Genomic DNA, 27,663 nt, shown 5'->3' on the forward strand with positions numbered 1-27,663 from the left:
TATCATAAGATGTGATGCTTTCAGAATGATATATATATTGTTTAAATGAAATGGTATACGCCACTAAAGCAAAATGCAAAACCGTAAAACAAAAACTATTCCAACTCAGTTTGGAATAACCCAGTCTAAGAAGCCACAGAAGTGTTAATATATATTTCAGAAGACTGAAATTTGCCTAGTTAATAACAAATGAGAAATTATATATGAAATTATATATAGTGAATACCAAATTTATTCAAATAAATCTGGCCTCAAAACAAATACACCCCTTTTTAAAAAGAAAATACATATGGATAATGAACTAAGAACATAACGATACATGGATATAAGTAGTATTTTCTGGACATGTTAAGGTATGTCAACATAATAGTTTTAGCCGTATTGCTGAAATAAATTTCACATAGTTGAAATTCTTTTTAAAAACTATAATATTTCACCGACCTATTACGAATCTGTTTGCTCTGGTGTACAGGAGATCGGTGAGGGGTGTGTCTCCGTTGAAAACGGTTTTTGACCCGTGACCGTCATGAATTATCCTGAAAATACAACGATAACATTTAGAAGTAATTTCACGTCCAAGGTAAGAACTCAACTTCATGATCACATGAACAACGGTCACAGGTGGCTCCGTGATCTGAGAAATCTGTGATCTTCACATATTCTCCCAGGAAAAGAAAACTGAAATAGGTTCTAAAAGCAACCTTGAACCTATCACCACACCAGGAGATGTTGATAGGCGTGTGCATAAGGTTATATGCCTGGTACCAGTTTCCACTGATTGTTTCAAGTTACGTGCTTCAGAAGTTATTTTGTATGTAAGACATGCATACGTAGATGAATACAAGGTTAACATAATTGTTCATTTCACATCATCACAAGAATAGAAACATATGTTAACTTTTGTTTTCACAAATTCTGACCAATAAACCCTGTGTTAACATGGTACCGTTTATGAAAAAAACTGTCTCTCACCTGTGGTTCTTTATCTGACTGTTAACACCTCGACACCTGATTTCCCACTCCGGTCTGTCATCTGGAACCACACTCTCACACGAGGTCACCTCCAGGACATCCAGACTTACATTAGCCAGTGGACCTGAAACACAAGTGGTATCGATCGGTTTTCGTGAAAACGCATCACAAAATCTGATTCAGGTGTTAACGTTATTCTTTCAAGTCATCAAGAAGTACACAACATTGCTGAAAGTAGAGCAAGAACATCTTTGTATTCAGTAAACAATGTATTTTCCCAAGTAATAACCATAAGGAAAACATGACTCATTCAACAATTTGTCGCGCATATCAATCACATGTTCAGACAAGGTGACCTAAGGTGATTGACATTTATCACGTTTTTGATAGTTTTACAACCCCATGGCCTATTCTGACAGGCTAGTGACACAGTAACATAATATTGTGTTAATGAATCACTGTCCAATAGTGATTATACCAGGTGTTCGCGAAAATGAGAGCGTATCCTGCCCACCGATAGACCCGTCCAAAACACAAGTATTTTTTCACCTGAAAACTCTGTGGTCAATTCTTACAGATCAAGGATATACAATGTACCGCCATACAACAGATCAAGGTCAAGTACATCCTACCTGGCTCGGGAGGTGTGACATCCACCACAACACCCTTGCTATGGAGGATGGACTCGAACTGAAGGTCGTTGATGAGGTGGATGTTGAAGTAGTACATGACGCCGTGACGTAGAGACAGATCCTTGTAGATGAACTCGTGGGCAAGACCAACTCCGAGCCTCTCAAAGTGAGCATACTGATCGGACTAAAAGGATAAACATGATATTTGGTTAATATATATTACATGATGCATACATTCAAAACACGTCGTGAACCATCTATGTTAATTAAATATAAAATCAACGTAATTGTTACAGAATATTAAGGGAGCTTCATATTTACCTCATATTTTATGAATATTTTTTTTGTCCCTTGCTAAAGCCCGGGAAAAGTTAAAACATATTCCACTCTTGACGTAAACTTGCTATGAGTGAGTGAGTAAGTTTGGTTTAACGCCGCTTTCATTACAGTTATATCGCGGCGTGTGAGCTTAATTTGGGAGCAGTGCCCGAAGTGATGTAAGCCTCGGACGTTTACCACTTCGATGAAACCCACACTGCAAACACGAAAACGTCGTTTTTTTCCGTATATGGTCAATTGACGGAAAAACGACTAAAAATTCATTAAAATTGATTAATTGGTCAGCGTCTAGAAAGTGTCCAGAAAAGGGTCGAGTTTTTCAAGCGTAAAATGGACGGAAAAACGATGCTTTTTACTCCGCCTTGTACAACTGTTAACGGCCAATCAGATGGCGCTGGTCCCCCGACGCACGTGATGTCCAAGGCTTCCTTTCGGAAGCTTTAGGTTTCGTATTTCTGGCATGCCTTGCTCTAGTATCTGTCGGGCGCAGTGCAGCGAGATTTGCTGATAAGCTAGTTTTAGGATATGTTACATGTTAATGGAATTCAGACACGCGCCAAGAAGTCAAACCAAACAATGTTACTAAGTTTATTGTGGTAACGGCTATGTACAGTTACCCCTATCGGATAATGGGTTGTGTTTCATTTGGTTATAACAATAACTAATTTTTTAATGTGAAGTTTACAAGATATACGACTTGGACGCGAGGTCGGTCACATGACGTTCTTCACGTGACTGTATTCTTGAAAAGGCGTAAACACTGACTACTTCCACATTCCTGGGGAAAGCCCTTGGAATTCCCTGGTACGAATTCATACAGAAGCGTGGTTGCAAGCCCATTTAAGGATACCCTCGCTACAACCCATCCCAGAGAGAAAAAACACGAAAGAAAATCCAAGTAGTCGCAGTGACAATTTACAGAAATCTATGAATTTACCTTAGTATCTATTTGACACATCTTCACAATCACCTTTCAATGATCGGCCAATTGATCAGTGATGCCAAAGGCTTGAAATCGCCATAGGTTAATTAACAACTTCGAAAATATCTCCCGTCACGTTTATCGTGTCGGCCATTTTGACGTATTGTACTTGATGTAAATGTATTACGACGCTCTGTCATTGTAATTGACTTACTGAGGTAATTCTGTAAAAGATCTTCTCATCTAATGAGGATATTGTTTGGAATATATGTCTTGTAAACATACTAAAACATATGTTCCTCGCTTTGGGGGGAACTATTTTATTCCGGGGTGGCCCATTAAATCTAGTAGTAAGTCAAGGCACCATGCGTGATCTGTTATTTTATGTGTTTAAATTACGATTTGGGGCGTTAATAAAATACACTGACGCAAGTATATTCTATTCAAATCAATTGGATAATTGAATATGCATTCTTTTACATATTACATAACATCACTGCACAAAATATGAACAGTTGCAGTAACACACTACGGTAATCGCATTAAACATCATTTTCAACTGTACAGTATTTCAGTATTTCAGTTATATCATGGTGTATCAGACTGATGTGGGATAAAAATCCGAAGTGGTTCAGGTCATCCAATGGGTGTTCGGGAAAAGGTGAGCGTATCCTGCCACACAAGTGGCACCCGTCACAAACACATGCAAGGACAAGTCAATTGTTCACCTGAACAAAGCACGGAAACACACAATGATGCCCGTCCTCAGTTTTACCGAGCATGTAAATTATTTTGTCCGTCAAAAACATGGACGAGTATAAACAATATGTTCATTCACGTAATACATGTCATACATTCGACAAAATGTATTGACTCGGAGCATTATTGTTAATCACAGCGTATGCAGGTGAACTCATCACCCATTCCATTATTGATAACCCTTCTTGAAGATCTATGAAATCAGAAGCTGCAACACTCTATCTTTTAACTGGCATGTCAGACTTCTATTTCATTACTCAGTTTTATTTGCACGGATTACTATGGAAGGGACATTGTCTCGTTGTCGCATTGTCGCATTGACGCCTTTACAAAAACAAGCAAAACGTGTCAAAATTAACAAAAGCGCGACAATTGGCCATTTGTCGCATTGTCGCGTGTTCGCATTGTCGCTCTTTGATAATCCTTTTCTTTATTTTACAAAAGGGCGACGATGCCGTAACGCGACATTTTCAAGGTCAAAATATGTCTCGTTGTCGCAGACAGACAGACAGACAATAGTTTATTAACGTCTCACTCCTGTACATACATAAAACAGCTTTATACAACCTGACATAGATAAAATGTACAGAACCATTCAATAGAATTATGAGAGACGAATTATCACAGAATTTATACATAAATGATATAAAGATGATATAGTAAAAAGTTATCCATATAAAAGATGTTTTCTACGATTAAGAATTAAAAAGCAGACTTTGGCAAGTATAAAACACACACTGGAGTCACTGAAAATAAAACAAAGTTTGTCGACATCTGGCATATCTAAAACATTATAAGATTTATCAATACATTCATTAAAAAGAGTTGCCCTGATATCATCATATAATGCGCAGTGAAACAAAACATTGACCTCGTCTTCTACGCTGTCATTACAGTGAAAACATCTTCTATTATTGACAAGTACACCTTCGTATCGACCGGTTTCCACTCGAAAAGGAGCCACACCACATCTAAACTTGGCTAGTGCCGATCTATAGTTTCTGGGCATCTTATTTGAAACAAAGTATTCTGTCCCATATACTTGTTTGTAACATCGATACATTCTCAATTTATTAAGCCCATTTCGCCCCTCTTCCTTTCTTAACATGTCGCATTGTCGCCCCATCACAAATGTGTATAAAAGGCGTAAAGTTCAGTTAGTGTTACAGTTAGGAAGTTCAACCTGATAAATGTACGTCTTGAAATGAAAACACAAGTCCGTCCGCGAGTCCATAACGTTTTATTGTGAGCTCTTCTCTAAAAGTGCTTAGTGTTCAACTCCCAGTTCCAAACACGCAGTACCTCCTCAATAATCCACATACCTCCAGTGCAGTGGTCTTCCGGAAGATCTTACTCTTTACCGTATTAGACAACTGACGAGTGCACGCCTGACCTGTGACCTCGTTGCAACCCTCGTGATGTGTTTGCGAGAGAGGTGTAGGAAATGTGTGCTCCAGCCCAGCGCAGAGCTCGCGACACACTGTATACTGATGTATACAGTATATTGCAGTTGATATACTGTATACTGCATGTGATACTTATTTGCGGAAATGTCACAACTTTCAAGATTCAATTTGCATATATTTCATATACAACAGACCGCCGTCATATATCACTGGAATACTGCTGAGAGCGGCGTTAAAACAAATTGTTTTCATAATGGAGCGCTGCAGTCATTTAAAATAGAACCGTATACATATGTACATGTAGTACCAACTTACTCTATTTGTTTCGAATATTCAGCAGAAAATATATTATTAACCAGGTCTTTGGGAAAAGATATCAGATTTTTATAAGCAGCCACATAGGGATGATAAAGGACCCCTCGCTGATTAGGTTCTTGTTTACTTAAGAGCAGAGTTGGCCATGTTAGATGATATAGCCAAAATCCGGGAGCTCCGGCGGGGGGCAAGCTGGTCTTGTTAGTGTATGGTATGGGCTGTGACGTTGACCCAAGAGAATAATGTAAAACATGAGACCAACTCAAGTCTATAATGATTGGGAAAGTCTAGATTTCCACAGCTCTAGCCTGAAATTAAGAATTGTTCTATGCTCCATTTTAATTGTATTATTTTCAATTTGTAGACATGGATGGACCAACCAGGAAAGAAATTGATGGAATATTAATATCACATGTTACCACTGATCCAGTTAAATTCATCACACAATAATAAATTAGTATTTGACATTACGGCATTTGATTATTAGGGCATGATCATGTACATGTTCACTGTAGTAATGTACACACCAGTCAACTTGATTATAATTTTTATCAAAGTGTAGCGCGGCATCAACGATTACTTTATGATATCCTCACTTGTCATCGATGTATTGACATCGAACAATGGACGGCAATTCGAAATTCTTATGGATAGCTTCAATGGGGACAGCGCCGGTGTCAGTACAAATTTCCTAGTTAAAATAAGTATCTACAAAATATAATCTGAAGCAGACAAGAACAATCTTTTTTTATTAATGCTTTCTTTCATGGATAGAATTAAGGCAAACTAGGCTTGCCAAATCGTTCTAGACTTGAGCTGGATTCCTTTTAAATTTATTATTCTGTATGGTCTGGGAGACGAACGGGCGTCGGTATCGCATGGAGAACTGGGACAGCCTTAATCAGTGTAATCGGATATGTTGTGGAGTTTCGGTTTTGGGCTGTTTGCTGAATATATAGAATTGCGAGTTATGTATACTCTGTATTCTTTCGTCATGGTAGCATATATATTATCCACAAATAATGAGAACTACAATGTAAACCTCTCTCTGGAGATATGTAATAATACTACTGAAGGGCATATCTGAAAAATGGGACTTCTCGACAAATATTTCTTTCTTAATACTACCCGTTACAGGCATTCTGATCATTATATCATACTTTGTACAGTTTAAAAGTCAAATAATGGCAAATTGTGTATCTTTCTACATTTTGAATTAATTATATTTTCTGAAATAAAACCTTAGCATCAGATAGTGATATACACGAATATGATCTATACTATTATAAATGAATTAACAATTTCGTATTATGAATTAGATTAACAGAAATATGATAGTAAAACAAATTATTTTAATCTATTCTTGTGAATAGGTAACGAGAGATCTAGGCAACGCACTAACGTAGCCATTTATGAAAAATGAAATATTAAAAGTTTAGGGGTTTGAGCATGCTCATTGAATGACAGGGAAGAAAGCAACGCAATAATTAAATTATGAATCAAATTATGTTATAAATATAACAGAATATTTAGAAAATATAAGTTTATTTTTCTCATTGTTGGAAGGTGTTTAATAATTATATAGATTTTGTTTTATTGTTTGTTGTTTAACGCCGCACTCAGCAATATACCAGCTATATGACGGTGGTTCGTAAATAATCCAGTCTGGACCAAACAATTTAGTCATTATCATCAAGAGCACCGATCTACGCATTTGGGATACGATGACATGCATCAACCAAGTCAGCGAGCCAAGTCGCCTTCGTACAAGCATGGGTTGTTGAATGCCTATTCTAACCCGGATCTTCACGGGTATTTTTTAAAATAATAAGGTACAATGAAATTCTGTATATGTCCATAATAAGTGTGTATAGGTAGATGGATAATATGTCCATACACGCCAAGTAAATGGTATATGCATTAATTTAAATGCAAATGATTCAATGATGAGTTCTTTCACAAGTCCATATTTCAAGGCATGTATTTGATATTCATAATAACTCCACAAAAGCTACACAATGGCAACAAAACGGTACCAGCATCACAGATACCAATAATACATGAGATACATATAATTACTTTAAAGTTAAAACATGTATCTAAATAGAAAATTAGAAGGATACACTTCCGACATTTTTCGTATTTTGTTTTCGTTTGGAGAGAGAAGTTGTGATTGGTATCTGATTGGTGCAAACAGGTGTTCCCTTCCGCCCAGGCCTTGCGGCAATGCTATAGCCCAAAATGAAACAAGCCTTGTTCAACAGGTTCAGACTCAAATTTCTATCCCACTTAGGCTCCTTTTAAATTTAAATATAATTTCTCGTGTCGATATGTGTCAGAAGAAATTAAATATTACAGCACTGGTGAATAGGTTATATGCGCATGTCAGCGTTGATCCTATAATATCCTTTTATGCAAAATACATATATACTGATGAATTAAGGTAGTAATACTACGCAAATATATGTCCAGATGCATACATCAGTATCATCTCGTGATCTTAATTCGTGCTTTGAGCCCTTTTTCTACCGGAGATTCTGGGGTGTTACATCACACCAGAAAGCCAGGTCCAAACTCAAGTCAAAATTTCATGGTCCGTCTTGTATGTTGGAAACCAATATCGCAATATGGCTAAATATTGCTGAACGTGGTATTAACCCGATTACTCACATAATTATTCCATTTTCTACAGTCATCTACGAACACTATCTTTAAGGAGGTATATCTGTATCATCCAAATGTCCATACATATATGTCCACATTTATATGTATAAAGCAAGTCGTCCTGCACTCTTCCTTAAAAGATAAATGTTAAGCATTTCCTCTGTGTGGATTTATATAATGTAATATCGTTTTGATGTAATGCTGATGCAGTAAACGTACCACAGACCTGATACTAGAATAACATCTAATTTCTGAAATGAACATATTTTACAGAAAAAAAACAGTTGTTTAAACAATACTTATAAAATATAAGAACAAGGAGCCAAGAGCCAAATATTGGGCTGTGTTGGACATATTTGTTTCGGGGTCTTATGACAGACAAACCTGATGCCTTTAAGTATAAAGATAAGTAAGTATAGATGTTGTACATATTCAAATATGTTCGTGATTAACCCAACCTTGAAAATATTGAAAGATGAGTGGTAACTATTTATGCCATTATTTCAAATTAGAATGAGAGCACATCAGGAAAGCATGGTACTTTAATGTACGTATCTTGTTAACCCAATATTCTTTTTTAAGTAAGAGCAGCATGTATATCGAGAGTATATGTTTGGTGCGTGACTTATCACACAGTACTTTCAGAAAGTGTGCATATTCTGTTTATCGGCAATAAATAACATAAGACGATTCATACGGGTAAATACGATTAACTTCAGAACTAGTATAGATTATTTAAGGTTAGGGGGAAATGTATGTAATTAACAGAACTTTGGCCGGGTTTGAAGGATTTGGGTCCTGGCTTGGGCTTTGTGTTGGACGTGTAGACGGCATTTCCAGGTTTGACGTATCAATGACAAAAATGATGTCAGATGCAATTCTCTGCCTTTTCGGGTGAACAATTGGCTTGCCTTTGGATGTGTTTGTGGCGGGTGCCACTAGTGGATCGGAATGAGCTTGCGTTTTTGCGAGCATCCAATGTCATCATTTATTATGATGAATCATGAAACATGCTCCTGATGTTGTCGCAATGGTGCAGTTGGCGCTACTTTTGGCAAGGGTTTCTCATGATAATGGAAATGCTTATGTCGCTTTTGTTGACCGATAAATATGAAAAGATATAATGTTAGTGTATATGGTCATGTAATTAAGAAACAAACGACGAGTGGGAGTTGTTTATTGTACGATAAACAACGACCGAGACTCGTTTAATTCTATATAAGATATCAACATTACGTACAGCCTCTTTTAGGGTGTTAAATTAGGAAAAAATACGCGCTTTACAATATTTACCCGTACTTAAGTAACGGAGTTTGGTCCCGCATATTCTCACAATTTTCTCGTCAATCATCTGTACCTTTTCTCCCAATACCGATTGTCATATCACTCTCACTTTCGGATTCTCCAGCAACATTTATTGGGAACAACTCACTAGACACATACCTCTCAAAAATAAGGTCAAATTTACAAATTTTACTTTTCTAGTTGCGAGTGCATGTTCGAATCTCAATAAATGACGTCATGATAGAACAATGTTTTATCGTGAAATAAATATCGCTTCCTTCTTTGTTCTTTGTGATTTATCGCGTAGCTATCTTATATCCTCAAATGCCAATTTCTAATTGCTTTATCATGACGTATCCGTGTCATGTAGCAATAACATACACAAATATCGTTGACTTCGACGTTGAATAGTGTCATCAAATATGATTATCCTCTTGTGTGCAATATTTCTGGTTGATAAATCTAACATATTCTTACTTTAAGAATAGCGACTATACATTATTATATATCCCTTATCAGGTCTCTGTAACATTTGCAAAATGATACAAATATAAAAATACAACTGAACCTAAATGTAATGTTTTAATATCCTTACGTTGCTGAGTGCAGCATTTAACAACAAACAAACAAAACATAATATCTTTAAGAATTATGTTAACAATTCCGATGCTAAAAATAATCTCACAATCTCCATACCTCTTTCTCTCTATGAAAACATAATAACTTTTTTTTTAATAATCTGAAGGAATAATAATGGCAATATTATCATAATTATCATCATTATTTATGTTACTTATCCTCAAGTGAAGTAGTCCTCCACACTATACATTCAGTGAAGAAGCCCATGAACATATGAACTATGTAACATACATTCATGGAAATTAGATGAACAGCTGAAGTTAGCAAATGATATTATTCGGTCGAACGTCTATCAGCCATCTATTCTATTCATGAAGAACATTTCACGTGGGACCAACAGAGGGAATTATGACTATCGACTTGCTAATTATTTTTTATATTCATGCCAGCTCAAACGATCTATTGGCTTGATTTATTGTTATGGTATCCACAAAATAAGTAGGATCCGATTTTTTCCGTTTTTGTTGAAATAAAACTGAATAATATTTGCTGTTTACATATCAAAGTTTGCCAAATTGTTACAAAATGTTTGCCCACAGCAAGGCTACGTATCCCCAACATATTGTGCTAGGCACAGTTTCACTGGACTGAGGGAGGGCGGTATTCCTCCTTGTGGGTCACCTGCTTGGCAATATGGGACGGGAAAACCGCAGGGGGTGAGGGCAGTTAAGTTGATGGTACAGACAGATAAGAGAGATCATTTTACAAATGTGAAACCTCAGTCCACAAAGGAAGAGGCGAAAGCTGAAACTTGGTGAGGTTTACAGAACAAAGGCAGTTATTTCTAGTTTCTTACTGACTCTCGAAGATACATTTAATAAAACAATTAATGTGTGTGTGTGTGTGTGTTGTGTGTGTGTGTTTCCCCAGCATTATGTCTACGTCAGCCACCATGGATCCATGCGCATGCTTTCATACATAATCCATCCTCCTCCCACCATTCCCCAACATCCATCGAACTATAACTACATCCGCCCTCATGTATCGGTATTCGTGCTTTCATACATACATACATACACCCCCCTACCATTCCCCTACATCCATCGCAGTATAACTATGACTATAACCGCCTTCGTGCATCCGCACTTATGTTCACATTGCATTGCATATGCATCGAATTACACGTTTAAAATATCGTAAATATTTTACAACATGTACATATTATATATCAGCAAACAGAGATTATTATAACGCAATAGATTTCATCCGTCAAAACATCACAGAAAGAGGGGCAGCCTGGAATTTTACAATGGCATCTGAATGCACTAAGACGTTCAACTGGTCAGGAGGTGAGAGTTGCGGAAGATTACGGTAAACTTCAGTTACAGATCTCCATTACGAATATCTAAAGTATGAATAAAGATCACAGCTTGCTATGACGTGTACTTCATGCCTGCAGAATTAGCAATGTCCTTAGCTTTAAATTGTGTGTCTAAATGCTTATGTAGACAAAGACCCAAATGTATATAGGCATGACCATATTATATTCTACGCAAATATCACCACATTTAAATACAAAGCTAGATTGAGTCTTTGAAGGGCATTAAGAACTGATACACACAAGGAAAAATATTTATGGATGTCAACGGAGGATCACTGCGTTTCGGAATATATACTTTCTCCTTCATCAGGTGCATATTATTAAATGCTATGAGGCAGAGAACATATATTGTACCTGTAAGAACAACAAAAGTAAAAAGATAGCAAAGAAGGGAACGCAACAAGGGAAGCCAACAGATAACTGGCATGGCGCTGATTACCCCGCCTCCCGTTTGCCCATTGTCCATTTCCCATTACCAATCATTCATAAGTTAAGTTTTGGCTTTAATTTGTCCATTGATAATCAACCATCAACGTCTATTATCTCCACCCTAAAAATATGTAGTTTACTGAGAAAGTGGTATCCAAATATATTGTGTGTTACTGTTGACCACTTTCTTAAAGGCATTGTTGGTTCAAAGTTTTCGGTCATAGAAGCCGTGCCATTTTTCTCGTGTCAGAGGAGTACACAAAGTATATGTCATCTGGACTAACATTTTTGGTTCGGTGGCTGGGTTAGATCGCCAACTTTGTGTTCCGGCGATTGGGTGCCTCACTCACAGTGTTGGTTCAAATCCCGGACGGGACTCAACCCAAGAAAGTACGAGAATCTGTACTTTACTCAGAAAGTGTTATCCCAATTATAACATTTGTTGTCAAGATAACACAATAAATGTATATTCGGCTTTGGATGGGTAATGATATCACAGACATATACGGATATTGATGATGACTTGGAGGAGCTTCGTAACGCACGTCTTCTCAATTCAGGGATTGGTAAATCCAAATATGTGTGTGCGCGTGCGTGCGTGCGTGCGTGCGTGCGTAAATGTGGGCCTGTTGGATGTTACATAAAACATTCATCTTGAGCGGGATGGTAGTTCGAGTTGGATTAGCATGTTAACTATAAGATCTTCTTTAGGCAGATTATGCCGCGCATGAATAATTGATGAAATTCCTAGGTACATGGGGCCTTTTCGTCCCCAGGAATACCCACAGTGGAGACTTCAATGGGGATAGGGTGTACACAATGTGCTACCTGGTAGATTGTGTGTCATCAGACCGGACAACATTGGTCTTTGACTGATTGTGGCGTAAAACACACTTATTCATTTACTTATATCGGAAATTGAATGTTCATCTTAATTGTTATTGTTGAACATGTAATATATTTTTAAAGAAATAAAACAGTGACATAATAACTACAACTTTATTTGAGCGCGAGTAGCTTTTTTGGAATGAGATGAATAAGTCTTATAAAGTTGTAATCTTCTTCACAACCGTGTAACTATGAATTGACTTTTTTGGGTAATCAAAAAAGAGATAGGACATAAAATAGCCAAATTTCATACGATTTCACTTGTCCACCATCTTGGATGCAAGGCGAAAACATTTCAGCGCGTTTGGAGCCACTGAGAATGCCCCCTGCAGAGTTGGACGAACATTCTGCGGTGGCGCGGCTGAGTTGACCAGAGCAGTATTTCCTGTCCAGGTTATTTAGGTCAGTTGTTTGTGTGTGTGTGTGTGTGTGTGTGTGTGTGTGTGTGTGTGTGTGTGTGTGTGTGTGCGTGCGTGCGTGTGTGCGTGTTTGCGTGCGTGCGTGCGTGCGTGGGGGGAGGGGGGGGGGGGCGTGGGGGGTGAGATTGGGGGATTGATGATAGATTTAGCAACAAGTAAGGTCATCTTGAGTGGGAGGGTATTCGCAGATGGATTAGCATATGAACTATGATTCTCTTTAGGCAGAAAATGAGGATCCACGATGTTCGACCTGGTAGAAGTGTGTTATCAAACCTCACAGCATTGGTTTTTTGACTGACTGTAGCGTCAAAACAAACTCATTCATTTACTTGAACTGAATGTTCATCTTAATTGTTATGGATAGTCACGGAGCCATGATCCAGAGTACAGGGTGTCATTAGATAGAAATAAACTAAGTAATAATAGGATTACCAGAAAAACGGGGTTTTACACACAAGCAAATAAACTTCGCTCATTAACACCAGAGTAAGTCAGTACAAGATTGAAAACTGCCCCATAATTATGTATGACATGCTTGTCGGGTATTGCTACATATATATGTGAAAACAAAGTTATTAAAATGAAGAGCAAAACTGATGAAAGTTAACAATAAACGTGTATACGTGTTATATCGTCACTGCAAAAATAATGATTGTTTGTCTTTAGTATTAACATTCAAATACGTTATATCTGTATTAGCGATATTGTCTTTGTTCCACCGGTGAGTCAGCGTTAGCCGTACTATCTCGTAGTATAATTGTATTTTTGAAGACATCACGATGCAGTTTTCACGATGCATCATGTCTGCACTAGCGCTTGATAACAGCCTTGTGTTTGGGTGTTTCATTGGTTTAAATCGCTGCTCTTGATATTGTTGATTAAACTTTGATACTATGAACAATATAATGTCATGTGAGAGGTTGACTTTAGAACGGTAACATACTAATAGTATATAGGATGACATAAACAGAACAATGAGAAGTTCGTCCAGATTAGTGTATAGGCAACATTTAATAATTAAAATAATTACATTCAACAACTCCCCTTTTAAGTCCATTTTCCTGACTTAAGAGTAAATGCAAGAACAATCGGCCGGAAAAACCATGTATAGTTCTTGTCCACTTCCATATGACTATATATAGCATACAATAAGCTATCGGGTCCCGTTTAGATCGGTTTGGGTGGCAGCCTAGATAGCCATAGAATAGTTTCATCTTGGAATCTCCCATATCACTGGGGATACTCTTCAATTTAAATGGAGTTACTCGTTACGATTCCGAACCTTCACGTGACTGTGTTTATGAACCATTGTCAAATAGTGGTGACATTAAATCTAGGAAACAATACGCGAAATCGGGCATGCACAGAACGGAAAATTTGGTCAAGGCATTAAGTAATCCGCATGCGCAGAACGATTGATTTCAGTTCTTCCGCTAAGCGCTTCGAGTGCAGCGTCAAACGCGGGCCTGTAATCTAACACGCGGGGACTGACCAATGACAACAGAGAAGTAGAAATACCGGTAGGCGCTGTTGCTTGATTGACAATGTCAATCAAGAAAGGGAGGAGCTTAACGCTATCGTTCTCTCCCAGTAAATTCCGATGTCAAATAACGACGTTATTTGGACGGAAAAACGATGGTTTGAAAACGTCCAAATAACGTCGTTTTTCCGTCCAATGACCATATACGGAAAAAACGACGTTTTCGTGTTTGCAGTGCCACGAGCACGGGTATGGTGCTGACAAACCTAGAAACATAACCAGGGGGAACCGGGATTCGAACCCACAATCATAGGTTTCTGGTGTGCCCAAGGGACGCAACTCTGCACAGCGAGATTAAATTAAATTGTCAAATGCTCTTAAAGTGAAACACTACACTAGTCTCTGAGAAAATGGCATCACAAGTCAGTGTCTCGTGTGTCCACCATGTGCATTGATGACTTCCGTGCAATGTCGATATATGGAATGGATGAGGCGGTTGATGAAGGCCATAGGCACTTGTGCCTACACTCTGATGAACGCCTGACGTAGTTCAGCTGCAGTTAGTTGTCGGCCTTGGTCGGACGTCATTCAGCCGTCTTTGAATCTCATCCCACAGGTGCTAAATGGGATTTATATCGGGACTGAGGGCAGACCACTGCATGGTTCTGACGCCATTCTGCTGGAGGAAGTCTCTTGTTACTCTCGCAGTATGGGCAGCGACGTGCCAAATGAGGTATGGCGTGTGGTCTCAAGACTTGATCAATGTACCGAGCTGCTGTGCCACCATTGCCTCTCCCCGGTTGGATGCACTGGAAGACCACAGGGCCGACCCTCTGTGCAAGACCAATTCCACCTCACACCATGATACTCGGACCATCCAACGAGTCTCTCTCAACAACACAAGCATCCGAATAACGTTCCCAACAGCGTCACCAGACTCTCTGCAATCTGCTGTTGAGATACAGTAACGGCTCTCATCTGAGAAAAGGACTCTTCTTCACTGCTGGTGGCGCCAATGCTGAAGACGGTCCCGGCGATGACGTGATATCAGAATGGGTCCTCGGTGTGGCCTGTGATAGTGGAGGTGTCTGCTCGTCAATCGTTGACACGCGGTGTCCGCAGTAATGTGTCACTGGTGTGTCTCCATGGTCTGTCGAGCAGTTTCCGCAGCAGTAACAAAGCGATCTTGAAGATGCTGTCGCACAATCTGACGATCCTAACGTCGGGTGGTGAGCCTTGGTCCGGACAAGGTATTGTTAAATTTTGGAAAATTTGACAAAAAGTACCCAGATATTTAAATGACAACGTTCATGCAACGCTACTTGAGGTGATGTTTCTTTTGCGGTTCAGCATACATATCTTTAATCATTAAAACAATACGTTTTACCCTGAGATGACGGAAAATGTAGTGATCGTGGTTCATTATCGCCGGTATTTGTTTTTTATCACCGGACGAATTTCAGATGAGTAAATTGGCAGCTTGTATTGATATGAAAGTGTGTGAGTCAAATTTTGTTTGGTAGGCTAGCTCACCCTTCCAAGATCCTTCATAGTTAAATCTCCCCAATCTGCCCATGTATTCTACCTATCTATGTTGTTTTCATGGATTTTGAAAGCAGATTTCAGTAGATCAGGCTATCCCTAGATCATTAAATGTTATGTGAAACGTGTATGCAGATGAACATGAAACATTTATGTGCACGTATCTATGCAAGTGCATCATGTATTCAGTCCTGTTTCAGTGGATGAACTTACACTATACGGTATCCATTTAGTAAAATGACATAAAAAATGCCACAAAAAAGGCATTCACCGAGGTAGAAATCAGCGAAAACCTGAAAACATGTCCATTTCTCTTTTGTACTGGGATCTTTTGTACTCTTTTGTACAAAGCGCCCCAGATTTCTATATTTCACAGAAAGAAATATAGCTAGGGACAAGATATGTATGCATCTTTAGCAATCTAAATTTTGTCAAAACATGTGATACCTCAACTTTATATACTACCATCCCATACGACACAATTATGGAAAGGCTTCATGGCTTGATACGTGAGGCGTTTGTCACTAAATTGGGTGTAGACATATATATTTACATCTCTATCTTCAAAGGATCAGGACATTTTGTCAATAACGACAGCAAAAGTCATATGAAGTTTACTGTGGGACAGTGAAATTTGGGTATAGAACATTTATTCAAAAGGGAAGCATCCCCATGGGCACCAATTGTGCTCCACACCTTGCTGTTCTGTTTCTTTATCCCAATGATTCGGTGTTTCTGCTCGGATTGGCCCAATCCAAACAAGGGAATTTGGCCACGAAGTGTAATTTAAGCTTCAGCTATATCCATATTCTGATATCGTCACAATGGTCTAATAACCATTTCCATTACACTGATGTATTAAAATGAACAACAAAATAAACTAGACCTGTGAAATCGTCTCATCTGTTTCATATTTAGTTCTATGCATAAAGATTCGGAGTGACGAAAAAACTGTCCGCAAGAGACACATTTTATCTTTTGATGTACAATTGAGCAGTCTATCTACAAAGATTTTAAAGAAAGAGTTATTCTGAGCATGGCCAAAACAAAACATTAAGACACTTTCATTGTGGATATGTGGAGGATGTTATCAGTGACAAAAGTGTGGCCAGATGCAATTCCTTATTTTGACTTGTCCCATATGTCCCCGAGTTTTTTAATGGATCTGGGCTATCTATCAGAGAAAAGAGATATAATACACTGGATAAGTAAAGATGCCACATTGGATACATGAGTTGTTTATCACATACGAATCATCTATACTCACAATGAAAATTTTATGGTCATGTCCTTCAATGCCCTCTAATAGTTCACAATGTCCTTTAGGGCCGTAGTCGTAGTTGACGCTCATACACTTGGTCTCCGGGAACTTCATACACTCCTTCACACAGGACCCGGCATGGTTCATACTGAAGAACTCGGCAAACACCGGACCAATCAGTCGGCCGTCCTTCAGACCCGTGAAATATTTCAGCGCTTCGAGGCCAAAATTATCAGTTGAAGCTGTGAGGGGTAACAACAATCGCTTTTCACATATCCAGCCTGCTAAATACGATTATACATGATTTGGAGATTTCAACCTTCGGGACATGACTTTCTATTTACTGTGTATAAAAAGACAGTATCCGCAATAGTATCCGTATTGAATGAACTGTACACTATGGCCTGGCTGTTGTAGTAATGCAACACAACGATCGACTGATTCTTTGTTTGACAATGACAAAGCTTAAATGTTAATCACTTAGGCTTTAACTACAGTAACATAGATGGTGTCACTTTTTCGAAAAGTGAGTGAGTGGTTATACAACGCTTTCAGCAATATTCCAGCAATACCACGACGGGGGACATAAGAAATGGGCTTCACATGTTGTACCCGTGTGGGGAATCGAACCCGGATTTTGGGCGTGACGAGAGAACGCTTTAACCACTAGGCTAACCAATCACCACTTTTCGGAAAGAAGAATAGGTTATTAGTATTGCAAAAGTTGAATAACAATATTGATGACTATTCACTAACCCTCGTTTTAACATTTATTGTTTTCCAAATATTTATGTGCATTGATAACATTTCATATCCCGTTAATTTTGATTTTGATTATTATCCACATAATAGTAATATAGTTGTTATGGCCTTGGTTGTTGTTTCGTTTCTTCGAATATACAAAGACATTCAATTTTTCATATATTATAGTTTTCCTATAGTTTTATATATTTTCCTTACGATCATAGTGTGCATTTGTCCTGTCCTTGAGATTGACAGAGTTGTAGGCTATGACTTCATCTCCGTAGATTCCCCTTCCCAGTCCAACACCCACGGACGATTTAACCAGATCTGAATCTTCATACACCACCACATTCCCTCTCAGCTCAGCTGGGTTACTGGTTGAACTGAAGTCTGATGTCAGTCTGCCACCAGGAGGCGTGACGTCATAGGTTGGGATGCTGCAAGTCACGGTGGATCTCGCGCCTGCGCTGTTCTCGCCATACACCGTGAAAAAGACGGGGACGCCATAGCCATTCTTGGAAAATCGCTGAAACATATTTATACTGAGGGGTTTCCTTCAAAACGAATTGTTGAAATATCTTTTTTGTAATTACAGGTGAGGTAAGATCAAAGGTGGTTTAACATCGCATTACAAAAACATACACGGTGAGCATGCACGTGTCTGTGTGTCTACTTGTAATAGTCTGGGCTTCTACCAGATTATAGTGCTAGACAACTGAGATACCATTCCGCACTTAGACTTGAATACCACTCTCATAAATAGACAATATGCTACCTACGCGCCTACCCTTAATGGCGATACTTGGGGAAGTAATATCGCGTAACGTCTTTTGGTATGACGCGGCGATGCGAACTACCAACCTTCCACTCTCCGGCCGGCAGGTGCTTTATGCCCTGGACCATAGAGGCGGCCCTTCAATTACCAACATACAGATACTTGAAAATTTATATTTCAGCAAGGTGAGTCTATTTTGCACTTCTGGCAGATGCAGCAAAATATCATGCTTTCCCCTCTGCTCAAGAGAAATACGAAAGTCCATGTTGAATAATAATTAATATGAAAGAATGGCAACAACTTCTAATAATGATAATATATCATCATCGTATTCAAAGTGTATGGTTGTTGACATCTTCCTATTATAATTTTGTAGTACGAGTCAGCATGGTTTTGGACAGATTTAAAGCATTACGATTAACTACCTCAGTGAGCGAGGGAGTGGGAGTGTTGTCCTAAAGACTGATTCTATTCAAACGACAAGAAGCCTGATTCACTAAAGCAGCACCAGCACTAAAGAGAAGGACAGTGTTGTCCCAAAAATGTATTCACTCTAGGCAAACACAATAGTGAAGGGCAGTGTTATCTCAAAGGCTGATTTACTTCAGGGCCAACACAAGGGGGTAGGGCAGTGTTGTCCAAAATGAGGATTCAAGTCAGATCAACACAAGGGAGAAGGGTATTATTGTCCAAAGGGTTCAAGCTTGATGCTCATCAGAAAGAAACACGGAATAAATCTGGAAATCATACCGACATTAACTGACCATGACAGACATCATTCCAAGTCATTTTAAAACAGGCTATGATGACGTTTCCTGCATACCTGAGTGATAATTGTAGATGGTCCACCAAGACTGACTCTTCTGAGCACATCAGTGAGTCCAGGTTTGGTCCCAGCATCCACAAAGATCTGGACCTGACTCCGGTCATCCTGGGCAGCTATGGCTATCTCTACAGCCGGCTCTGTGTAGTCTCTATCGGAGAGTTGTCTCACTAAGCAGCTCCGTGATGTGGACACTGCCCTCTTTTGTCGACCAGAACCTCCCTGATGGACACAGATAATAAATACATTGCTTTGTCCCTTTGACAAGCGACGTGTCGCATTTAGTAAATTCACCTGAATGTCAAGCATACAATTTCTGGACTGACTAACTGGGACTTTTGGTGGAGTAATCTTGTTTGAAAAGCTTACTTGTAAAGCACCTAAGCGATTGAGAAATGTAAAGCCCAACGCTGTCGATGGCATCTGAAATTTACACTTTAATACTATTCTACAACGTACGGTTTTGTCCACATAGTTGAGGAACTGTGGTGGAGACTTGTCCTCCTCCTTCTTGCCTGTGTCTATCAGTCTCTTCCTTATCACAGGAGTTGCATATCGCCAGATGACAGCTTCGTACAATATCTTCTTGATCGTGACGAGCAAGAGTTCGACCTCCGTAGTAACTTGTCCCCGCAGGGTCATCTCCAGAGGGACCATTTCCACATCCATGGTCAAACTAGAGATGGTTGTAAATGAGGAACATGATTCCTTGAGTAATGTCTTTTTCTAATAGAGAACACATTGGTGGCATTTTAATGTTGCAATAGTTTTACATTAGTATTATGAGTCTCATTGCAATAATATTGTAATTGTACAAGGGACTCATATAGCTAACACAGTGCTCATTTTACCTGGCGTCCTTATTCTTCATGGTGCCAAAGTCTAACATGTCTAGACTTAGAAGGATTATATTCATGCGCATAGACAATGCTACGATACAAATGTCAATATGATAAAATATAAAAGAATAATTGAAAATAAATAACAATAACAATAATCATCGAATAATTTTGAACATGACCGAGGAAACACCACATGTAACATGTATTTCAGTGTGAAGCACGACAAAAGCCCTTGAATTGCTCTGGAGTCAAGCTGGAAAACACGAAAAATGTAAACATAATCTATTCTCAAACATTACTTAACTTTATAAACACACTACTAATATCACACTCGTTAGTTAGGATGGTGATCTGAGCTGTCTAGAAGAATTTGAAAAAGAATATATAGAGGGATAGACAGGTATTTGGTATTATATGAATTAGTTGAGTATACTCACCTTAAATCAAGTGGAAACTTATAGAATCCGATCTCAGCCCTGGATGGGAAAGCAATATTCATGAGGCGGCCGTCAAATCTTAGTTTGCCAAACCATATTAAAAATCCAATGCCAAGTTCCCCGTAGACACTGACAGTTCCATAGGGCACGACTTCACCAAATACCGTCATGCCAAGGATCTTGGCTCCTACACCTATTTCAATTCCATAAGTGGCTTCAGCTCCCAATTCTGAAATTACAGTAGCTTAATACAGGGATTCAGGGGCTTAATACAATGATTCAGTGGTTTAATACAGTGATTCGGTGGTTAATACAGTGATTCAGTTGCTTAATACAGTGATTCGGTGGTTTAATAGTGATTCAGTGGTTTAATATAGTGATTCAGTGATACAGTGATTGAGTGGCTTAATATAGTGATTCAGTGGCCTAATGCGGTGATTCAGTGGTTTACATCCATAAGTATGAGTTTCAATTTCAAGGACCCCCTCCGTGGTCTAGTGGATGGAGCATTTGCTCGGAGAGTGAAAGGTTGGGGTTCAATCGGAGGTTGCATTAATTCTTTTTAGATATGGCACTTGTTGTCACCCTGCCTGGCATTATGGGATAAAACAGGGACTGGTCGGCTCGGAGTCAGTATACTGTGTCTGAGTGGGGAATTGTAAATAGAAAATATGAAAGAGAAAATTCCTCCAGCCTGAATATGTTTTCATGCTGAGCAAGGTTCAAAACAGTATCCACTTTATCATAGGTTAAGAAAGAGTAAACTCAAAGTGACAAAGACAGTAGGTATATACACAAGTATAGTGAAGAGCAGGGATCATAATCAACGCGAATATGACGCAATGGTCAATGTCAAGTTGCGTCTCCTTAGACTATTAACTTTGACCACCCTGCCTGGCATTATGGGATAAAACAGGGACTGGTCGGCTCGGAGTCAGTATACTGTGTCTGAGTGGGGAATTGTAAATAGAAAATATGAAAGAGAAAATTCCTCCAGCCTGAATATGTTTTCATGCTGAGCAAGGTTCAAAACAGTATCCACTTTATCATAGGTTAAGAAAGAGTAAACTCAAAGTGACAAAGACAGTAGGTATATACACAAGTATAGAGCAGGGATCATAATCAACGCGAATATGACGCAATGGTCAATGTCAAGTTGCGTCTCCTTAGACTATTAACTTTGACCACCTAGTTGTATTGAATACTTGGGAAAGTATTGAGTGAGTGAACAAACAAGTGAACTTCAAGCAGTTTTCCAGTCATATCATGGTGGGTCAATCATGAGCTTCACACATGCGATGCTTTAACCCTAAGGCAACTACTTCATCGGTCCCTGAAAGAAAGAAAACTGTACTTCATGTGGCGTGTGACAGTGGCAACAATCATAATCTGGATCTAGAAACATAAGATAAACATTTATTAGCATGATTGTAGCATAACTCCACACTCACCAAAGGTCATGGGTACAAGTCCCCCAATCAGGAACTTATACTTGTAGCGGAAGAAGTTGATGGGTTGTCTAGGTATGCTGAAGTCTCCTTGAAGGGTAATGTCAAATGAGCTGAATGTGTTGGCCCCATCGCCATTGATGAAGGCATTGATGATTTCGGAATACTGAAATTCAGATTGCTGATTATACGGGGAGAGCTGGCTTTAGGCAGAGAATATCATTTACTTTTCAATAGACACTAGTATTTAGATGATACATGCTGACCTTTATTTTAGCACATGTAGTACACGTCTACATCTTTATAACTCCTGTATCTGTATCAACATAAATGTCCCTGGCATTGCTTACATAAGAAGGGTTTTCAAGCACTGTTCAATGATAGTACTTCCAGCACTTGACCTTAACCAAAATTACCTTGACCTTTGATAGACATAGCATCAACATGGTACATGCAAGTATGACGTTTCCTGTTTGTAGAGAGGAACGTTTGCCTTAGAAACTGACACTGATAAAACGATATGTTATATCAAGGAAAGTGAAAGCTTAAGGTGTTAAATATCATATTAATTATGGAAACATCACATCCACTGCCGAAGAGAAGAACCCAGCAGTTAAGAGGCATTAACGTTTTAAGTATCCTCAAAACACACTTCTGTCATCATATTGTGAATGTCCCTTACCAGGGCAAGAGCCAGATCTCTCAGTTGTCTCGTCAGACGAAGAGCAAGTTCAGGGTCGATGTTCTTGGCATCAAACATGGCGATCATCTCCCCGATGCTCATGTTGGCCAGTTTAGCACCGAGAAGCTGCAGTCCTTTCCCGGTCAGACCTTTCCCCACAGTGTACGCCTGATCCCCGCGACCCAGGATGTCGGTGACCCGACCCAGGACCTTCATGATCTTCTCGCCTGGGAACATCAGTTACAGTACTAAAACGTGACTGAAATAAGAGGCTCTCAACAAGGAAGTTAACCAACATTTGCCCTCCCAAGTTGTAAGAATGAGGCAATTAGATCCGGATGATGTATAGGTCTCAGTGAGTGCATTGACCGCTGCATTTAGCAATATTCAAGACATGACGCTCAGGTTACAGACATAATGGATTTCACCAATTTAACGAATTCTTCAAGTTATTGTTTCAACGAGCGTCATACGACTCTTGTTTAAGAGTTATTTGATGGTTTGGGTTGCAATATTCAAGATCGTTGTCAAGCTTTCTAAACGTTGTGTGCTAGGCAGGTGGAGGTCATTTCCAAATTGGTCGGACATCTGTGACTAAAGTTATGCCCGATAAAATTCCCTAGTCCGACTTGTTCCATATGTTCCGGTTTTTTTGTAACTGAACATTTGAATAGCATTTGCATGTATTTGTGACGCGTGACACAGGTTGGGCAGGGTATGCTCACCTTTTCGTGAACTTCTGGTGACTATGATATAGTCGGAATCGTACTATAGACACTGCTTTTAGCTTTTATGCGATTATGGAATGGTTTTGTTTCTTTTATTAACCACTTGGCTACCATATTGTCAAGGGTGCTTCCAAAACCATTCCAAGGTACCCAGAGACATTCTAATAGCAGTTGCAATGGACAATACTAACAAACATGTGGACTGGCTTTTTGTAATTAGGCATTAAAATGCGATCAAATCGGAGCAGGCAAACACACAAAATGTCCCCGAAGCAATGCAAGTTCACACCTACAAAGAGAGGTGAGTTACAGTTTATCTTCCACACTAAGTCCTGAGAACACTTTCAAGAACAGAGTACTATTATGCTTCTCTACATGTAGGTAAATAACACTGCCAAAGACAATAACAACTGTATTAAGATACCAAATGGACATAGCAGAAGATGTATAAGAAACTAACCATAAAAAGACAAACAAAATGCATATCTTCGTATCTTAAATCAAAAGGAGATATGTCTAAACAACTGTTAACTCAACAATTCTATGCACATTTCGTGACAAGACAAACTACCCACCTCCTTCCATGCCCATCACGACGTTGCCACCGCCGACCTCCCCTGAGTACAGAATGGTTCCTGGGTTAGCTAAACCCATCTTCTTGATGGCACTCTTAGTGTTGGTTGCTGTGCCATCTTCATCCGTGCGTGATATTTTCAGTGAGCTGTCTCTTTTCTGGAAGGTAGAGACATTTGTATGTGATATTGAAAAGGTTTCGAGGCCCATATCAGTTCAGTACTTCAGTCTTTTTTACCTCCGTACTGAGGGGGGCAGGCCTAGGGTACATGATACAATACATTTGTTATTAAATAAACTTCTTTCTGTACACCATTTCAATATGTAAAAACATAGACAATTTGTGCAATAGTAAAATCTGAGAGTTATTTAACATATCTGATTTTTCCTACACCATGTTTCTTACAAATCTTTGTTATAGGGCCTCCTGTATAGAAGGTCATTTATGTCTATTATCAAACGGATAACAATCCTTATATGTTAACGAGAGTATATTTGATTGTTCCCAAAGAAATTGATCAAACGAATTATATAAATCACTATCATACTGCTTCAGCCTTCAGTCTTGCAAACAGATCCTTGATTTCTTCATTCGTGAAGTTCTGGTTCATAGCTTCATTGAGGATCCGCTTGGCATCGCCTGTGGGTATTCTGAATAAGGAGAAGGCCATAGAAGTCTCGTTAAATCCTAGACATGATCAGTGACATCTAATGAATTTTCGACAGAAAGGTTGTACATAACACTTTTGTACATTTATTCACATTATGTCTAAAAATAACATCTGCAGTATTTATCTGGACATGTTGAATATTTTATGCTTATTCAAGACGTTGGTTCCAAAGGATTTGTTTTAGGAAAATAAGTATGTATGAGCTATATTTCCTTTCCCACTTATTTTCACAAAGGTCTTGTCACGCGAGTCTTTCTATGTCAAGAGTTTCAAACGTTTCGTAAATTTCAAAATCTACATTTGGAAGTAATCGCACGCTGTCAATACCTTCGATTTAACGTCTTTCGTTTGTTTTTTCATCTTCAAGCAAATTTAATAGTTTGCAATATTGTCCTGCTGTGGAACTCAAAATCGGATGTATACACACACTTATATATACAAGGGACATTGAAAAGGTTCGAGTCCCGCATCAGCGCAATACTTAAACTATTAATAATGCTTATAGATGTAACACTCTGTGAAAAGAGTTGAAGTGAGCAATAAAATACAGCTCAGGTATATAAGATTTTTTCAATTTTTTTTTTATAAACTCACATACATTTTGAACTACCGCATACAAGCTATGAAACAAAAGGAAATGGTACGTGTCCTCAGTAAAGGGATTATGCAACACTCACAAATCTAAAGGACTTCTTCTTTTCCTTCTACTTCCAACAGGCGAACATGAAGATGGCATCTGGAACGTCTTTTCATCTAGGAGTTTGTAGTGGTAGCAGTTGTTGGTGAGGTCGTGCCCGTTCATGGCACAGAACTTCACGTGGAAGGACACCTCATATAAGGATGGCGTCTTGCTGATCACGTAGCTCAGGGTGATGGCGTTGCCAACTGGCTCTGTGTGATTTTTGTCTAGGAGTACAATAAACATTTCATCATGATACTTGAGAGCCTGAACACGTAGCAGTGTTTGTCATTATTGTACATAGTTACAACGAAGGTCCTCACATAAGATATTGGACAAATACTAGAGGAATCAACCAAGAACTCCTGCAGCTTACTGAGCAAAGTATATCATGCATGTTAAATCTTTCTACATCAAATGTCAACGGTCATATTAGGGAGCATAGGTGGCTCAGTCGTTTCAGGCGCCGCAATTCACTGTGCAGAGTTGCAACCCATGGGCGTGCAAAGAACCTGTGACCATCGGTTCGAATCCTGATTCGCCCTGATTACACTTATAGATTTGTCTGCACCATACATATGCTGGTTGGTTTCACAAACGTGGCAAACGGCGATGGGATTTTCTCCCACATCAAGCTGACACGCCTTGATATAACTGAAATCCCGTTCAAGGTGGTGTTGAACCAAAGTCACTTGTTCACTGCCATAAAAAAAATAGTGTCTAAAATAGGACTTAAAATGACAGAGATGGAAAGTAAACTAAAATTTGCATTAATGTGTTTTCATGATCGAAAGGGCGACATTCATCAATGTAGAATTTTAGCCTCAGAACTCTAGATGTGATTTCATTGAAGGTGTTGAAAATGTTCATGGTCAAAGAAATGTCCTTCAAGATCAAATGGATTGTTTAATTATGGTATGTAATTTCAATTATTTTTCCTTTTGCATTTATCGTTCTAAATTCATTAAGAAAAACAACTCAATGAATTCTTTCTCTTTATGCATTCCTTTCCCAGTTACTCTCTCCACTCACCATAGTCCACAGCCTGAAGCTTCTTCGTCCACTCTTTGTTCTCTATATGGTATACAAGTTGGTCATTACAGTGGTCAACCTCGATGCCGGCAGTGATGGAGTAGACGCCGAGGTACTTGAGGTCGACGTCCACACAACACGTGATGCCAATGCAGTTGTCAGTCAGTCGGCAGGTGCTCGAGATGGCAGCAGGGAGTGATGCTGGACAAGCTTCGATCATAAATAGAAACCATGGGTCATGTAAACTCCATTCCGGCTGTACCAGAAGCACGTGTTTAGGTACAAGCAAATAATATAACCATTGTTTACAGGAACTCTTAATCTATTAGGAACAGACAAATGTTTGTTTATTTTATATTCTACGTTGTGTGATAATGTATTAGAAAGATTGAAATAATAAACGTATGGTAAGAAGTATACAGGCCTACCGGAAGATTGCAGTGCACATTTTTCAGACTTCCAAAAGTCAAAGGAGACACCTGCAATGTAAATAGTAAAACATTTACTCTTGCGTATCTACATTATATTATAAAACGACAAAAAAAGACATCCATCTACCATTGCTGTCAAAGATGAAATACGTTATAAGTAAGGTAAGAAATATATGCTGGGTAAAGAATTTGTGTCGAGATACTATATATCGCGAGTTTGATAAAGTTTCCTTATGGTCAGGGCATTTTTTTTCCACACCCAAAGGCACATAATCTGACATGGAAAACAACAATATATATATAATCATAATTCTATGATGATTTAAAAAAGTGCATTTTGGTTGGTCCGCCAGCGATACTGAATTCAATATAGACCATGATTTCGCTAAAACAATATTTATTTAAAGGAACTTTGTTCACAGAAACGACCGGAAGGTGATTTTTTTTAGGACTGTATTTGACATACAATCCGACGAACAAACGCACGCACGTACGCACGCACGCACAAACACACAGGTATACGTGT

At 38.8% G+C, this 27,663-nt stretch overlaps 1 protein-coding gene across 1 annotated transcript; it reads right to left on the reverse strand.

Annotated features, from left to right (window-relative positions):
- Positions 1-433: 433 nt before the first annotated feature.
- Positions 434-26,805, reverse strand: LOC124137716. Its single transcript, XM_046504140.2, has 14 exons — positions 26,707-26,805; positions 25,673-25,901; positions 24,873-24,975; positions 24,327-24,483; positions 23,024-23,250; positions 22,345-22,507; positions 20,894-21,122; positions 20,074-20,290; positions 19,615-19,836; positions 18,233-18,542; positions 17,279-17,514; positions 1,605-1,788; positions 973-1,096; positions 434-536 (listed from the first exon to the last, which is right to left on the reverse strand). The coding sequence occupies exons 2-14, from the start codon at positions 25,795-25,797 to the stop codon at positions 434-436; spliced, it is 2,400 nt and encodes a 799-aa protein (XP_046360096.2). The 5' UTR covers positions 25,798-25,901; positions 26,707-26,805.
- Positions 26,806-27,663: the final 858 nt, after the last annotated feature.

Source organism: Haliotis rufescens, unplaced genomic scaffold, assembly GCF_023055435.1.
Source record: "Haliotis rufescens isolate VD_foot unplaced genomic scaffold, xgHalRufe1.0.p SCAF_29, whole genome shotgun sequence".
In the NCBI taxonomy this organism is placed as follows: Eukaryota; Metazoa; Mollusca; class Gastropoda; order Lepetellida; family Haliotidae; genus Haliotis; species Haliotis rufescens.

Excerpts from the sequence above, each read along its gene's own strand:
- LOC124137716 (XM_046504140.2), bottom strand. The coding sequence starts at position 25,797 with ATGAACGGGCACGACCTCACCAACAACTGCTACCACTACAAACTCCTA. Across the intron at positions 19,837-20,073 it reads TCAACTATGTGGACAAAACC|GGAGGTTCTGGTCGACAAAA; the intron begins GTACGTTGTAGA and ends TGTGTCCATCAG. Across the intron at positions 17,515-18,232 it reads GACAAATGCACACTATGATC|CTTCAACTGATAATTTTGGC; the intron begins GTAAGGAAAATA and ends TACCCCTCACAG.